Raw genomic sequence first — 18176 nt, 5'->3', positions numbered from 1 at the left:
TTCTTATTCTGGAAATTTTTTGTCAAGGCAGATTTAAAAACTAATTTGACGGAAGAATTTAATTTTTTAATTTTTATTTTTCCTAATAAAATGCAAAAACAGATCTGTGATTTGATTGGTTCCACTCTTTTTCTCTACACCCTCTCTCTTACAGACGTGATGTTGCTAGTCTCAGTCTTTTCTATAAATACCATAATGGCATTTGTTTTTCAGAATCATCTGATCTATCACCTGCTTCCTTTGTTGCAGCCCATTTAACTCATTGGTCTAGTGGTCTGCATCAATTCACTGTTTTAATACCTCATTGTAATACAGCTTCTTATTTTAGCAGTTTTTTTCTAAAAACTGTAGGCTCGTGGAATTCTCTCTTCCTGCTGACCAGTTTCCTTCTACCTATATCTTTGCTCTTTTATATATTTGTGTTAATCGTGTAAATGTTCAGTACAAAGATTTAGGATTGAAAATTTGATTGGATGGAAGAAGTTTACACAAACAAACAAATCATATAATACAAATTATTTTATCCCTTAACAATAACTTTTGTTTTTTTTCTTTTTGGTTTTCTTTTTTTTTTTTTTTTTTTTTTTAATGCGAGGCGATCTCTTGTATATTGTAAAAAAAAAAAATAAATAAAAAAAAAAATAATTGGTACATGCCAGATTCACAGCCAAAATGAAATTCATAGAAGAAAGTTATGCATCGCTAACCCAACCCAATAATAAAATGGACAAAGATGACAATTTGTTTGCTGGAAAATAACGGAAAATGAAAACCTTTTTGAGTTTAGGTTTTTATTCTTAATTGATTTTTATTTTTTTCAGCAGAAATATAATTTATGGACGACAAATTAACTGATTTTTTTTTTTTTTTAATTTTTACACTCAATTGAATACAAAGAAAAATGCAGGTGTGGAGTGGAGGTAAACTCTGTCTTAGAGCTGATCATATCAAATTTTTCGATGTAAAAATAGGAAGACTTTTTTACTTTACGTTTTGATCTCATTGTTTTGAACAGGAAAATTCATTTTGAAAAAATAATGTTAGATAGCCGGGAGAGTAGGGGACTTAAAAGCAGAAGTCAAGAAATCATGTCACTTTTATAGGAGAACAGTTCTACGTCTTCTAACCCATTGACCGATGAAAACAGATGCAGTGATCCTGACGAGCACAGGTGGCCAAAAATTGGCCTCTTAAATTCCTCCTATGTACGCACAAACATTTTAGAACCAAACCAGCATCCACGTTGTTCTCTATCAACAAGCGAGAAGCAGGAGCTAACAAGAGGAGCATTGACAAAACCTGAGTTATGACAAATGTATGCATGTACGATATTATATATATGTTAAATACCTGTGATAAGAGAATTTTTTTTTTTTTTTTGGTAGAACTTTTTAATGATAGTGACATGATTTCTCAATTTCCGCTTTGAGGGCTCCATCTTTCAACTACCCAGCCGCTTCTCTTGCTATCTAATAATAGTATATTAATAAAAATAAAAAGGAAACAATAGATCACATTTTAATCGAGATAAGACGCCTGCACGATTTTACTGCAAAGAAACATCAGATTCAATGTCGTAAGACAAAAGTGTACAGTACTTATTTGATACCTAAATGCTTTGGTTTGGATTCTAGCTGATGGCATCCAAGTCGTAATTCTTTTTAAAACCTTTGAAATCACGACTATATATTGGGTACAATATAATAATCAAGAAAATTAGTTCTATAATAATGCAAAATGAGCATAAATTAAAATATGATATTTAAGCATATTTTATGACCAGGCAATGCCAAGCAGCATGCTTTTGGACTTCATTCTCTCTAAATAATTGTTTTTGCCTTTCGGATTACCTTGAGAGAATTTTTATGCAAGCTGAAATATTATGCCCGGTTTGTTTTTATATTTCTTTTACATAGCCAACATTTTTTCACTTGTTTTTCTTGGCAATTTATGACTATAATAAATTGTAGTTTCACTTAATGCCATTACCAGCAAATTCTAGCATTGTTACAAATTTAATTTGCTGATTTCTTTCTGCCCTCTCATGAGAAGAATAGCATTCTTTGAAACTCCGGGAATAAGAACTTTGTAAATTTTTTGAGTATTCAGTCGAACAATAAATTTTGATTGTAAATTTCAACTTACAGTTTTAATTTTCTTTCCCTTCTATGTGTATATATATATATATATATATATATATATATACATATACATACATACACTTACAGTACCTAATTGATGTTTACTTATATAAAATAAAACACTATTTTGTGTTTATATGCTTGAAGTGAACTCCGAAAAATGATTGCGCAATATTTGGAATGAGGAAAGGGAAATGGTTAATTTCTTTAAAAATTTGCTAAAAAGGTAAAATAGTTTGGAATAACAGAAGGAAAATGCTTAAATTCTTGACATGAAAAACAAATTTTTAAAAAAAATTGGATGATGGGGGTGATAAATGCCAAATCCAAAGATGAAAGCGTCAATTATTGAAAGACCAAATGCTGCATTTCATCGATTCCATACTGGCCTTTGTATTCTTCAAACAGATTCTGGAGACTCGTTAAGTATTTCTTATGGTATTCATCGATGTCTTCTTGGGTCGGCTCTTTAATCAACGGAACTGCAATTGGTTTCCCCACTTTTAAAAAGAATGAAAATTAACCGTTTTAGAACAAAATAAAAACATTTTTTTTTAAATTAAAAAAATATTCAACCATCTTCAAATTTTTGACATTAATTCAAAAAATGCTTTTACTATAAATTATGATGCAAGCATGAACAGTGGTGCATAGTATGATTACAAGTAGTACAATTAGAAACCATCCGCATAAATAATCAAAGTTTAACATTTGATTTGTTTAATTTATTATTAGTTCTCTCAAAATGTCAGACTATATGATCTTCCGCCTGACAACAATTGCCAACACCAACACTATGTCTTTTATTCCCCTTCATCTCTCCTTCCAGTTTTGGCCGCATCATTGTCAAACATTGGCAAGCACAAATAACACCTTACCTGGGAATTTTTCCTTCAAATTCCTCGGCTTAATATTCACAGGCTATATAAACTGGAGGACACTACAAAGACTGCTGCAAAGAAGGTAGGTTCCCTCGATCGTGCTAGAAGACTACTCACACCTGAGAGTATCCTGTACCTCTTCAAGGTCACCATTCGCCCATGCATGGAGCAGTGTTGTCACATCTGGGCTGGTGCATCTACCACTAGCCCCTTCCTCTTGGATAGGGTACAAAAAAAGAGTCTTCAATCTAATATATCCCACTTTGTCAACTAAGCTCCAACCCGTGTTGCATCGCCGCAATGTTGCACCTCTGTACTTGTTTTACAAGTATTTTAATGGAATATGCTCTAATGAACTTGTTGCACTTATGTCCCCTCAACATATATCCCCTGACAAACCTACTTACCAACAAAATCACACATCTTCACTGTTGAGGCTCCTAAATGCCAGAAAGCTTTCTACCCTCAAACAGACTTTGGAATTCCTTTCATGCTACTTGCTTCCCTGATTGTACTAACATGCAGAAATGAAATGTAACATAAACCAACATCTTATCCCAAATAGTAACCCTTTCGTCCAAGTGTTAGGGGTGAATGTACAAGTATAAAAATAAACGAGAAACAAAACCCTCCAACACAAAAAACTTTGACACATTCCATCATTATCAGTTGGAATCTGGATGCGCGTATAGCACCATCGACCCTCAAAGTGCTAATGTCCGCATCTTAATTATCTCTTTGTCTTTGCTTGATGTCAACTCATCTCGATATCCTAAATTTTCCTGATCTGATCTAAGCTGCAACCTAGTGCTGATTATACCTAACTGGAAAATGTCTTCAACTGTCACAAACTCAAGACAGTTTGTAAACCGTTCTTAACTATTGTAAACTGTTGCAAAACTCACTCTCACTTCTAAAACCGTCTAGAAACTAATTCTAAATCTATTCACTGCCATACTTTGATTAACTATCCCATTTTAAGTGCCTTTTGTGTGCCTTGGTGAACCACTTCCTTGCTATTGTGTTTTCGTAACATTGTTTTCTTTGACCACCACATCGGCCAGCTCTCAATACATTGCACCAAACACAGTTGGCTCCCAACACACGACTCTAGGCAACTATCACACTGGCCAGTTCACTTTTGAAGATGTAAGAGGAAGAGACTTGCATGCTTGTCAAACATAACTTCCCAATCGTCACACGTGCTTTCTGTTTTCTCTCTTTCCTCTCCTTCTAATTTTTATGTCTATATATCCCATCCCGTGACATCACTCCCACGTCATGACTTAAAACGTTGGCCTGAAACGTGAATTGTCATTTAATGGTGGATCCAGACTACATTACATTTTTACTAACATCATTTCTTATACTTTTGTTATAATTTTTCATCTTTTTTTTTTCCACTTCCTTTTTTTTTTAATCTACATCCAATGGATAATCTAATTCACCCTTACTCTTGAATGGCTTTTGGCCTTCATAATTAGTGACTCATAAGTAAAAAAAAAATCTGGAGTTGTAAACCATTTTAGTTTTAGAAAAGAATAGAAATGTTGTTTCAAACAAAATGGCAGAAGCTTTAAATTGTAAAAGCTTGCAGACAAAGACAAAGAGCAGAATGCAGAGATAAAAAATAATTTGCTGATTTCTAAAAGAAAAAAAACCAACAGGAATTCATGGTTAAAATAGAATTTCGCTTATATTAATCTATATACGTATATGTAATAAAACAGATGTACGTATGTGTGTTTGTCTGTGTGAAAATATTTAATCGATAAACTTTTAAACTACTGATCACATAACACTGAAATTAACAGGAAATAGTAATCATACACCAAGGATGGTTTATAATGAGTAAAATCTTTGTTTGGATGAATGAATAATGCGTACAGAAATTTGTCAGCAAGTTGAAATGCAAAATGTTTATTTCAACTTACCAACATATTTTTATTACTTCTTGCGCATACCCAAATTCAATTCATTTCTTCATTTAATGTTAAATCTATCTCTTGATAGCTACATATGTATAACTGAAGTGCTAAATGTTTCAGTTTCAATTCTAGCTGATGGCATCCAAGTCATTTTTTTTTTTTTTTTTTTTTAAATCAGTACACTCTGTTTAGTGTAGTTGTTTAGCTGAGAAGTTGGAAGTTTGTGTCGATTATCTTTATTGCAGTTGTGTGGATGTTGCTTAATAAATGGTCGAACGGTGTCACTTATGGATGTGGATGGCATCCTCTATTGATGTTGAAACTACTTTCTGCCATGTTAAATGTTGGTGGTGGTTGCAATAGTGCTATCATTGCTGCCTACAACTGGAATATATTTAAATTGTTAACATGTTCTGCCATTGCTGATTTTAAATCATAAAACCAAATGGCTTGTTAAAATGATTAAAAACAAGTAAGTCGTCAAAGCCAGTTTTATTTCTCAAAGAAGCAGGCAATTTACTAGGACAATTTCCAAACGTTCATATCGAAAATACCCGTACACTTCATGTTTTAAAAGAATTTGTCCACTATAGCATCCTACTTAATTTATTGGTTAACTGCTAGCATTGACAAGTATATATCCTCCAAGAAAAATCAATACATAAAATTTTATGTAGATCTTTTTTTTTTTACAAGTGAGTCATCACTTATCAAGGATCAACGGTGTTCAATTTTCTCAGAGATAATCTAAATGATACTAATTCTGCTGTTGTGGGTTGGGGGGGGGCGATAGAGGGCAAATATGACTGCAGTGCTCAGATTGGTTGTTGGTTGTTTTTGTTTTACGGCATATCAACCCTTTTCAGGTTATTTAATGCTGAATCCAGTTATTTTGAAGAACTCATAGTTGGGACCCTAACAGGTACTACCACTCTGGGTCAGAGTGGACCTGGGAGCAATGGCAATTAAAGGGTGGCTCCACACTCCCCAAAGCCCGCAAGCTGGGGCCTCACCATCGGATATAGTTTAAGGTCATATCCAGGACCGTGCAGTGCTCAGAGCAAAATCTAATATATATAAAAGGCAAAATGGGTGCACGTGTTTGTATATGTCCACGAAAGGCTTTTTGCATCAGGCTTCTCATGTCGGTTAGATTCCATGAGAAGTTTTCTTATACTTCCAAGATTGCAATATCTCGCATTCGCAAACGAACATTGTCTCTATCTTTTTTTTTTTTTTGATCGAGTTAAACAAAATTCCCACAGTTCTGTTGTCTCCAGTGTTTGTCTTTTTCGTGTGAATAAAGCAAAATTATTGGAACGCAACCGCCTCGCCTTCGCCCGGGTAGTATTTGTTCTGTAATTGGTCCTTGGTCAATGTAGGGGAAACCCTTCATACTGAGACAATTACTATTTATTTGGATACTGCCAGAGTGCTCCTTTTTTTTAGGGAGCTAATTTTCCCTCACATTAAAAACGACCTTCGTGAGAGGCTTAAAAGCAATGCCATTTCTGCAAGTCACCGTTTTGATCGACTACGTTTGATTTGAATGATTACACTTCCGGTTGCGTCACGGAGTAGCGGTAATACGTCATATTTTCTTTTCCGCCTTCACGTCACAGGTTCGAGCCTGCCTGCCTACTAATACTTTTCTTTTTTCACTCAACACCTCGAAACACCCAGGCAATGCCAGGCACCCAGATTAGTCTTCTATATAAGACAAAAAAATGTCTTTTCTTTTTCCGAAGAAGATTTCAAACTTGTGCCAATTATAAATCAGCATATTCTAAGGATTGTTTATGGCAAATAAAAAAAAATTAACATCCCCAACCCCCTCTATTCCTGTTGTTGCAATATTTATCAAGTTTCAAGAAAAACGTTGGCTCCAACTTCATAACCAATGAATTAAGGGAGATAATTCTTTTTTTTTAAACCACATTTAGAAAAATATAATTTTTTTTTTTAATTTTATTTAGCAAATAAGATCTACATAAGATTTTATGTAACGATTTTCAGTATTTACTTGAACAGTGCTCAATATATGATTAGACCTTGGTGGTAAGTTATGAAAATATATATGACAATTAAGCCACACAAAACTTTCTATGTTTCATCCTGGTGAGGATACATCAAGCTATTGAAAAATTCTGTAAAGCTTAATTGTCATGTATATTTTCATAATTTAGCATATATATATATATATATATATATATATATATATATATATACTAGCAGAGTGACCCGATGTTGCCTGGGATTGAATGATGATCAACGAATCACATTTGCGGTGACTTCAATATCCATAATGTGGAATGGCTGACCCATTCAAATAAAATAGATGACGAAGGGAGGGTTTGTCACGATTTTGCCATTGCCTATGACCTCACTCAGATTGTTCACGAACCCACCCTTGTGCCCGATACACCCGGTCAATATACAAGCCTTCTAGACCTTTTCCTCACAACTTCCCCTGAGCTGTGTTCATGTTCCGTTCTATCTCCTCTGGGATCCTCTGACCACTCTGTTGTAGCAGTTAAGATAAAAATGAAATGTAATTAGTCTTCAGACGTACCTCTCCACCGTACTGTATATCGATACTCTATGGCTGACTGGGATAGCTTCCGTACATTCATATCTGACCTACCTCTGCATTCCATGTTTAAAAAGGATGTGCCCTCTATAGTATTAGACCTGACCGAATGGTTAATTATAGGCATAGACCGATTCATACCATCGAAAAAATTCCAACAAAAACCTAACAGCCAGCCATGGTTCTCCCCTGAATGTGCTGCTGCCATCGCGTACAGAAATCACTTTTTCCATAGCTACCAATGTAATAGATGTACTGAGACTAAAGCTGCTTTCAGGACTGCCAGCAACCACTGTAAAAGAGTAATAAAACATGCAAGAGAGCTATATGCTCAGTCTGTTAAATCCAAAGTAGCTGAGCAGTGGCTTGGTTCCCACCAGTTCTGGCAAATAGCAAACAGGATCTTGAACAGAAGTGTGCGTTCTATCCCAACTATCATCAATGGACTTGAGGTCATCTCGTCAGCATCAGACAAGGCCAGACTATTTGCCAAGAACTTTGCAGCTAATTCTACCCTATGCGACTATGACCATCAACTCCCTGTATTTCCTCCTATAACAGATAACACAAAAACAACATACAAATATCTGTGCGTGAGGTCGCCAAGCTAATCAAGAACCTTGATTCCAATAAAGCAACTGTCCCAGACGGCATTCCAATTATAGTGTTGAAAAAGCTTTGATCAGAACTTGCCCCCATACTTAGAAAACTGTTTAAGCATTGCCTTAAGGAGAAATGCTTTTCAACACCCTGGAAAACCTCATCAGTATGCCATGTATTTAAGAATTCAGGTGAAAAATCATCTCCCTCTGAGTACAGACCAATAAGTCTCCTGTGTGTCATGAGTAAGTTGTTGGAATCCATATTAAATAAAGAAGTAGTCAACCACCTCAACAGAAACAACCTTCTTAGTGACACGCAATATGGTTTCCGCACTGCAAGATCTACAGCAGATGTGCTAACGGTTATATCCCACAGGATTAGTGAATCTCTTGACAAAGGTTTCTTTTCCAGGGCAATTGCTCTTGACATATCGAAGGCCTTCGATAAGGTATGGCATGAGGGCCTACTTCACAAGATTTCCAGCTACGGTATTACTGGAAATGTTTTCTCCATCATTAAATCATTTCTCTCTGATAGGTTCATAAGAGTAGTGGTTGATGGGCAGAAATCAGAGGCCCACAGTATTAATGCTGGGGTCCATCCTGGGTCCAACTCTCTTCCTGATCTACATCAATGATCTCCCAAAACACATACTTAAATCATTCGTTGACATCTATGCTGATGACACGACCATCTATGACAACACATCAAAAGCCGTAAATGACAAAATCCTCTCAGATTCTCTCTCCTCTGATCTTGAGCACGTGGTACAATGGGGGAAGAGGTGGCTAGTCACTTTTAATGCATCCAAAACCAAGCTTCTATCTTTACATCATCAATGCTCTGATCACCATCTGGCATCAATTGAAATGGATGGCTGTCGTCTTGGAGAGGCTCCATGTTTTGACAAGCTTCTGGGTTTGACCTTTACTCCTGATCTAAAATGGAATACATACATCAAATCTGTTGCCAGGGATGCTGGGAAAATGGTGGGATCCTTCTACCGCTCCAGAAGATATCTCACTACTGATGCAATTCTCTATCTTTATAAAAGCCAAGTACGTCCAAGGATGGAGTATTGCTCCCACATCTAAGCAGGAGCTGCTAAAAACAGCCTATCCTGCCTTGACAGAGTACAAAATAGACTTCGTGGTTTAGTGGGGGATGCCCTTTTCTCTTCCCTGCAACCTCTTTCCCACAGAAGATGTTGCAAGGCTGTCTTTGTTTTATCGTTATTTCCATGGCAGGTGCTCGTCTGAGCTCCAATCCCTCGTCTCCCCTCGCCAATCTTTCACGAGAAACACCCGTCTGGCTGAAACTACCGTCAATAATTTTCCCCACTCTTTATCTGTGCCTAAATCCAAACGTAGATTCCATAAGCAAAGCTTCTTTCTTAGAACTGCATGCCAGTCGAACTCTCTGCTGCTTGCCTGTTTCCCACCTGACTACAACTTGGACGTCTAAGTCCAACATAAACAAACTCCTGACAAACCGCCCCCTTAAGTAAGACACTATCAAAACCCCCAATACTAATGATTACTACAATACTATCTCATTGATTACTGTACACGCAATAACCCTTATCCCTGAGTGGCCTTCGGGCCTTGATAAGTGGTGAATCCCATGTAAAAAAAAAAAAATATTTCACAATCCTATATTTTTATTGTCACTGAAATCGACCATTTTTCAATCAATTTGATTGATTGCTCTAGTTATAGACCCATTGCAATGCACCGGGAGGAATCTTCACATGCTTTTGGCAGTGACTAGTCCACTATACATTTTAGTTTACATTCACTGTAGAGAACCTACTGTTTTTATAAAAAATTTTTATATATAATGGCTTGACTAAGTTTTAAATGATCAAGTATCATGATTCAATTGTGCTTTAAAAAGAAACATTCATTCTGACCCCATCCGTTATATCAAAGAACCTACTATTGATTTTATGTTAAGCCTTTCAGCTTGTGTGGTAATAAAACTTCTCAAATGAACTTGTGATGTTAGGCTGTGTAAGGTGTTAACTTTAGTCAAAATCGCCTGTTCCTTTTTTCATTGGATTTTTTTTGATTATCGATACTTATCGAAGACATTCTGATACAAAACCTATCTAAGAACTCTGCCAGACACACAAAGGACACTTGTGTGAAGTTTAATAAAAATCGACCCAGCCATTTTTCGAGTCCATAGAGATCGAACTCTCACACACACATAAGTGCAATAAGGGTAAGTTATTTATATAATTAATGTATGACATAACAAGTTATTTATACAATTAATCCATGACATAACAAGTTATTTATACAATTAATATATGACAGAAGTTATTTATATAATTAATATATGATGTAACAAGTTATTTATATAATTAATGTATGACGTAACAAGTTATTTATATAATTAATGTATGATGTAACAAGTTATTTATATAATTAATCTATGACATAAGTTATCTATATAATTAATATATGACATAACAAGTTATTTATATAATTAATATATGACATAAGTTATTTATATAATTAATCTATGACATGTTTATATAAGTAATCTATGACGTAACAAGTTATATAATTAATCTATGACATAAGTTATTTATATAATTAATCTATGACGTAACAAGTTATTTATATAATTAATCTATGATGTAACAAGTTATTTATATAATTAATCTATGACATAACAAGTTATATAATTAATCTATGACATAAGTTATTTATATAATTAATCTATGACGTAACAAGCATGATTTTATAGAAATATGTTTTACACTCACCAACTGTATTAATTGGTCTTCGGAACGGCATGATACCAAAAGTGTAATTAAAAATTCCTCTCCCATGAAAAATAGGAGGAGAGAAACCCAATAGTTTTGTAAGTTTTAACTGCAAATTCTTCACCCAAAGTCGTTTTTCTGATCGCATTTGCAAGAAAAGATCATTTTCACCAAACGAGTACACAGGAACAAGATGAGCACTGCAGAGAAAAAGACAAACATGAAGAACAACGATTAAGTTTTTTGGGGGAAAAGAAGCCTTTGCCACTCAGACTTAGTGTTGTTGACAGACAAAAGAGGGTTAAGGTTACGGGAGGGTTCTATAGGGGATGCTTTCTCCTCAGACATAGGATTAGATCAAATTATATTTTGTTAATAATACTAATTTTTTTAATGGTGAAAAGTAATTTTTTAATAACTTTTTAGCATGATATTTTCTTTGCTTTCTTTCTGATAACATTAGTTACAGAAATAAAAATAATAGTCATACTATCTAATATATTGATAATCATTTTGCAATCATTTTTTTAATAAAATAAAATACACATCAAGTGCGCTTGAAAACCAAATCACAACGTAATATAAGGAAAATAAATGTTTTATTTGTTTGAAATTTATTTTCCTTATATTACGTTGTGATTTGGTTTTCAAGTGCACTTGATGCGTAGTTCATTTTATTAAAATTAAAACAACGTTTCTATATGAACTCTCATTCTTGAAATCATTTTTAGTCATTTTCTTTTGTGCATTTTTACTTGAAAATTACATTTCAATGTTTGAATTAGTCCTTGGAAGTTACATATATTCAGAATATTTTTTCAATAGTATGGTGCTAATTAGAATATATATTTCCCCCAAAACCTCTGGCCTTGATGGAGGGGAGACTAAAATTTGCTGCTATGGTTTCAAATAACTTGAAATAACAGAAAGGGGAGACTTGATTCCAAATATTTCTCATGTGTTATATCTCCTCTCTTTTGGAAATAGGGTAAGATTATGAATGTCTCCAGTATCAAATAATCCTTATACACTGAAATTTACTTTATGTATGAAAACCAAAGAGGGGAGATATAACATATGAGAAATATTTGGAATCAAGTCTCCCCTTGCTGTTATTTCAGTTCATTTAAAACAATAGCTGCAAGTTTTAGTCCCCCCTCCATCAAAGCCAGAGGTTTAGAGGAAATATCAGATATTTTGTCATTCATATGCAAAACTAGGAAAACAAATGACTATGATTGAAACATTTTATGGCTGTAAAAAAGCGCCAAAAAATAAGCTCTGGATGATGGATTATCCCCTAAATGTGCGAGCTGAAGTGCAAATGTCCCATAGTCCACTATACAATTCAGGTCATTAACTTTTTAACAAGTGTTCATTTGTTAAATTCTGATTAATAGTCACTGAGATTTGGAACTTATAAAATTGCCAAAAAGGATGGTATATCTATTAGTGGGCTGGCAAGGCCACAGGGGAGATAACCGAAGCAGCAAAACCGAAGCTGCCTGCCAGGACACTATATATACAAATGTAGGCAAATTTGGGCATATTTTATTGGTTTGAAAATGTGGGTTCTTTTTTACCAATTGTCATCAAATTTTAACCATTAAAATTCGGTTTTGCCGCTTCGGTTGTCTCCCCTGTGACTTTGCCAGACCACTAATACATACTATCTGTACTAAACATGGAATTACCCAGGATGCAGTAAAGTTAAAATTTTTATGTTTAACTTTTATTTGCACATTTTTAAAATTATACAAAAAAAAAAAAACACAACAAAGTAGACAACTCTTGTTATATTATTCAACTAAAAATATGAGTTATCCCTTTTACTGATTTTTATTTTTAAATGATTGTTTAAAAATAGTTCATATTATCAGTCATCTGGGCTGGATTAAGTAATATTTTTTTTTACATGAATTGTAACAATGTATGCTATTATATTGCCAATAAAATGGTATATTAATAACAAATGAAAATGGCTAGTTAGAATCAAAGTTTGATTTGTCAACTTGAATGTTATTTTGGTCTGATTTTGGAAAAGATAACTTTATAGATAAAAATTTAAAAAAAAAAAAGAAAGAAATACAGGGCCCATTACAAAATAACTACAAAGACATGGTATTATTTTCTAAGTAACTATTTACTCCAGAAAAAAAAACAAATATAAAAATGTATTATATCAGCTGTACTGTCAGCCCTTTTAAAACTAGATTAACTAACCATAAATCCTCTTTCAAAAAAAAATATCAAAATCTTATTTCATCATTCAGTTATTTCTGGAAACTAAAGGAAGAAAATGTATGCAATCACTTAAAGATGATTCACATTTTCTTATGTTTAAATTCTGAATTCTGCTGTTTTTGAGAATTTTCCCAGATTCTGTTTCAAGATTTTCCTACCAAACTCAAAATCTGCTGCGATGTTCCTATATTAATGTTTCTTGCTTCTCAATTTTATTTTCAAATAATAAAAATAAGAAACGTAAAAAATAAATCAAATAAAAATATTTTCACACAAACCCATATTGAAGAGCAATCTTAACAAATCCTTTCCGTTTATGGAGGTTTAAAATAAATTTGCCAGGATTTGCTTCCAAGGCTTCTGTTGCTCCACCAATAACAATAACCAAAAAATTGCCTTTCTCTTTTTGTTGTAGAATCCAAGACAAACTACGTTTTGTCACAGAAACAATGGCTGCAAAGAGAAAATCAAAAATTTGATATTAATTTGGATACAAATTTTCTAAAATTGTTTTAGAATTTGGATTATTTGAATTGCTCAAATGGCTGTTTTCATCTTTAGTGTTATTTTCACAATGTTTCATTCGATGTAACTTCCGACCTTCTTCAAATGTATCTTATCGAACTCAGAAATCTTTTTGCCAAACCTGGGAATCTGCACCGAATTTTGAACAGAATGCTTTATTTAATATGCAGAGATAGCATGCTCTCGTTTTGTCAGCAATGACCAGGTAAAAGTCCTAGGTAATTTTCAATTGTATTTTAAATGTTGCCCACACTGCGGATTGAGCCTTTAACCTCCATTAGAGTGTAACTTACAACTGAATTTTACCAGGTACTTTATCCACTATGCCATGGGTCCTTGTTAGCCCTGTGAATTTTTTTTTTATGTTTCCTTATGAATATTAAAATCAAGATATAATGCTACTAAACCTTGTCAGGAATACTTCTTCAAATTTTGAGCACAATCCATTACATGAATCTGAATATATAAAATGACTTAAATTTAAGCTATTTTATATAATACTTGATACTTAAACTGAAGAGATCTTAAAAATATATTGAAATTAAGAAAATTTTGCTAAATTAATGCCTAATCAAATTTTTAAATGGGATATTGTGGTCGTATTATGGTCTCTTTTAAATATACTAAAGAAACTGAAATTTCGGGAATATTTATTAATTTATGTCTAAAATTTAAAGTTAAAATTTAAAAAAGATTGTATCTTAATTTTCACAAAGGGTTTCCAACCCACTTTTTTTCTTCCTTTGCATAAAACCAAATTAAACAAAATATAACAGACATTATGCACTGTTGCATTGTGTAGCTTTGTGCCGGAATTCATAATGACTGATTAATTAATTTAGGGCTGAAACAGATATATCAACATAATATACATATATCTTCTATGTATAATTATGAAATACATTGTTCAGATCCCTAAATGGAGATTTTAATGACGCACTGCTCTCCTTGCTGATTTCAGGTTTCATATCATATTGACTCAAACAACAACCCTAATCTGACACTGGATGCAGCAGATCATCTCCTTAAACGCTATCAGCTACATGTGCTGACATTGCAAAAAAAAAAAAAAAAAAAAAAAAAAAAAAATGTCTGACAATCTTCAGCCTTTCTTTTCAACTAGGCATCAGCCAATGAGCTTAAGTAAACGTAGTCGTGAAGGATACAAAAAAAATTCAAAGTTACTTTTGAGTAAATCTTTTGCCTCATTTCTTACTAAATTCTTTTTCAGGGCTCTGATCTTTTTAACCCAATCCATTTGGATGCTACTAGGATTTTATTCGTCACATCCTTTAATGTATGGGTCCTTGCTGCGCCCACTTTATATATTTTTGTCAATGCTCTGCATAGTGACTGACCCACAAAATCCTTGCAACTTCTCTAGAGTCATAGTAGATTTCCATCCACTTTCTCGATATATACTATGCTAGAGGATCTCCTGCCCTTAATTGGATGCCTCCTTAAATGTTTTGAGGAAACAAATGCATAGACAATAATCTATAACATAGGTAAGGATTCATGTTAGTCGCATTAAATAATATTAAAAAAGCAAACACAGTTGACAAATCCTTACCTACCTTCATTATCCCCGCCCCCACCCGTCCTTCATTTTTCATTTTCTCCAAGTTTGTCCTGAAGTTTTTACGTCCTCTCTTCCAATGAGTTGCTTAGTGAGTAGCACTGACCCGGATACAATATTTTTTATACTAGAAGAAAGTATATACGTTAGGAAGCTAAAGTAATTATTTTAATCATTAAATGTTATACTGTGAAGTGATGATGGAGTGGGGGGGGGAGATAACTTTGAGATCATTTGTTTTTGTGTGACGTCACGTGCAAGAACTGAAGAAATCTTGTTCTCTCTTCTAATATTGACTTCAGCCATTAAAGGCATGATACACAGTGGCATAGCAAACATTTTTGCGGTTGTAAGATTTGCCCCCTCCTGCTGGCTGTTGATAATCCGTTAACCTTCAAAGTTCCAAGTCCTCAAAATATTTATTTTCATGGAATTACACTCAAGGATCTAAAAATCCGTTTAAAAACACAAAAACATTATGAATCTTAAAAAAATCATTTTCGTATAAAATTTTAGATTTTTTTGTTAGCTTTTCATTATTTTTATTTTTCTCTATTTTCTAATTTTACCCCTTCAAAATGCCACCCTCTGGCACAGGTGGACTGCCCCCTCCTAACCACCCCTTTGCTACACAACTGGTGATATGTAGTCATTCTTGACAAGTTATTCCTCCCCCCACACACACACACACACCCATTTTACCCCAGTATGGTCTGGATATATAAATATATGAACAATAAATACTATAGCTTATTTATGTTTCTCTAAAGTTAGAAATTAACATTTAATGCTACTAAGACTAAGCTTCTTTCCTTTAAAAATCACAAAAAAACTTATTAACCAACGATTGTCATGGCAAATAACACCCTACCTGAGAGCTCATCTTTCAAATTTCTCAGCCTAACATTCACAGGCAACATGAATCGGAACAAATACATTGAGGACATTGCCAAGGCTGCTACAAAAAAGGTGGGCTCCCTCTAGACATCTTGCTGCTCAACTCTCCATAGCCCTCTGTTAGACATGATCCCAAATAGTAGTCTCTTACACTCAAAGTGGCAATATGCCTTACTTGGGGGTGAAAAAGAGTAATAAAAGAAAAAGGGAAAAACAAAAAAATAATAGACATTTATTTGTGGCTATTTTAACCAAACAGAAGCTGATGACATGGAAAAAAAATAAATAAAAAACATGGCTGGCATGAAAATCGGAGACAAATATATAACAAATATATAACAAACAAATATATGACAGAAATATGACAAATACATATATATATATTTTTTTATTATTCAATTTTCACCCCAAACAAGACAGTACCACTTTGAAGTAGGGGGCTACTATCGGGGACATAAGTTGCAAGGGTATTATAAAGGGAGATGAGTAGCAAGATGTTTGTTTACACTACACTTGAACTTCTGCATAACAAAGATATGACAAATACATAACAAAGATATGACAAATAGATAACAAAGATTCTATGTGCTGGAAAATGAGAGCAGCTGACTTACCAGACGACATGAGGTATTCTCTGAAGAACGGAAAACGGAATTGTCCATTCAAGATGCAAAGATACGATCTGATCTTTGGGAAAATCTTGTCAAACCCTGTGGCATGTGTAGCAAAATTACAAAACGCTCCGGCACTCATAATCCCGTGAGGATGGTAACCGACAACATAATTTTGGGACGGATCCAGTTCAACAGTTTTAATGAGCTTAATGGGGAAATAATCACGAAAATATCTCCAAATGGGGTTGTTCATCTGAAACTGAAAACGCCTTCCACCTTGCTCGCCCGTATTGAAATCGTAAACATACCATGCAAGGTAAGCGACCGATATGTAATAAAACCGTGTGAAGAATAAAAAGATGAAGAATCCGAGAGAGGAGAAGCCAAGGAATATAAAGGACACCGTCCATTGGAATACGACTGTCGTCTGCAGACGTCTTTCAAACGGGATGAACAGTGGCGCAAATTCAAAACCCAAAAGCTTCATTTTGGAGTGTACACTTTTTTTTTATCTGAAATAAATAAGTAAAATTTAAATAAATAAATAAAAATACATTTTTTTTACTAAGGGGGTTACTCCTCATCAAGGTCCAGAAGCCACTCGAGGATAATTGGCATTGGTGGAAACTGGCTAGGATTTGATTATTTAAGAAGGTGGCTCAATAAGAACTTGTTTACATTAGGCTTGAAAATGAACATATTGTATTCAGCTGGGAAGCAGCCCTGAGGTATTGTGTTCCACGGACAAGCAGTTTTAGGAAAGAAATTTTGTTCATGAAATTTGCGTTTATTTTTAAGCATAGATAGAGAATAATGAAAATTGTTGACAATGGTTGTAGCTAGTCGAGCGTTTGTTGTGAATGTTTTACAGGGGAATGGAACCATAGATTGAAACTCAATTGAGCACTTACCATGAAAATAATGATAGAGCAACGATAGACTTGTGAGAAATAGAGTAAGGAGGAGAAAAGTACACTGCCCACTAGATTTCGAAGCCAATTTTGTACAATGTCAAGACAGGAAAGGGTTCTCTGAGCAGCTCCTCCCCAGATGTGGCAACAGTACTTCATCTTTTGGTTCTTGTATAGGTTAAATAGGATCTGTGATGGATATGACACGAAACTGCAGCCATTGGTGGTATGCACATAACATTTTAAAGATTTGTGACCAAAATGACTTGATTTGGAAAAGAGTTCATATCCTTGAAAACCGAACAACGGCACAAACAATAAGAATTGTTTGAGAAAACTAATGTATTTATTTATCTCCTCTGAAGAATCTGGAACTACCAGATCAGCCTGTCTGAAGATCCTGGTTTTCTGACCTAAAATATACTAAACAATGACACCATTGTTTATTTTCCTTTCCCTTTTGCAAAACTCAATCATGTTCTGTAAA

At 34.1% G+C, this 18176-nt stretch overlaps 1 protein-coding gene and 1 long non-coding RNA gene across 3 annotated transcripts in view; one reads left to right on the top strand and one right to left on the bottom strand.

Annotated features, from left to right (window-relative positions):
• The window catches only part of LOC145297546 (uncharacterized), a 41097-nt gene that overhangs the window by 9985 nt on the left and 12936 nt on the right, over positions 1-18176 (top strand). The window lies entirely within an intron of this gene.
• Positions 617-18176, bottom strand: part of LOC145297545 (2-acylglycerol O-acyltransferase 1-like) — a 31398-nt gene continuing 13838 nt past the window's right edge. For both annotated transcript variants that reach the window (XM_080143513.1, XM_080143512.1), the window contains exons 2-5: positions 16779-17290; positions 13442-13616; positions 10920-11119; positions 617-2641 (exon numbers count right to left, since the gene is read on the bottom strand). In XM_080143513.1, coding sequence (XP_079999639.1) covers positions 2487-2641; positions 10920-11119; positions 13442-13616; positions 16779-17265 — 1017 coding nt within the window. In that variant the 5' untranslated portion in view covers positions 17266-17290 and the 3' untranslated portion in view covers positions 617-2486. The remainder of the gene's footprint in view (positions 2642-10919; positions 11120-13441; positions 13617-16778; positions 17291-18176) is intronic.

Source organism: Euprymna scolopes, chromosome 18, assembly GCF_053919585.1.
Source record: "Euprymna scolopes isolate OS-2025 chromosome 18, ASM5391958v1, whole genome shotgun sequence".
Classification (NCBI taxonomy): Eukaryota; Metazoa; Mollusca; class Cephalopoda; order Sepiida; family Sepiolidae; genus Euprymna; species Euprymna scolopes.
Note: the sequence above shows the minus strand (reverse complement) of the source record. Positions and strands in the feature narration are given on the sequence as shown.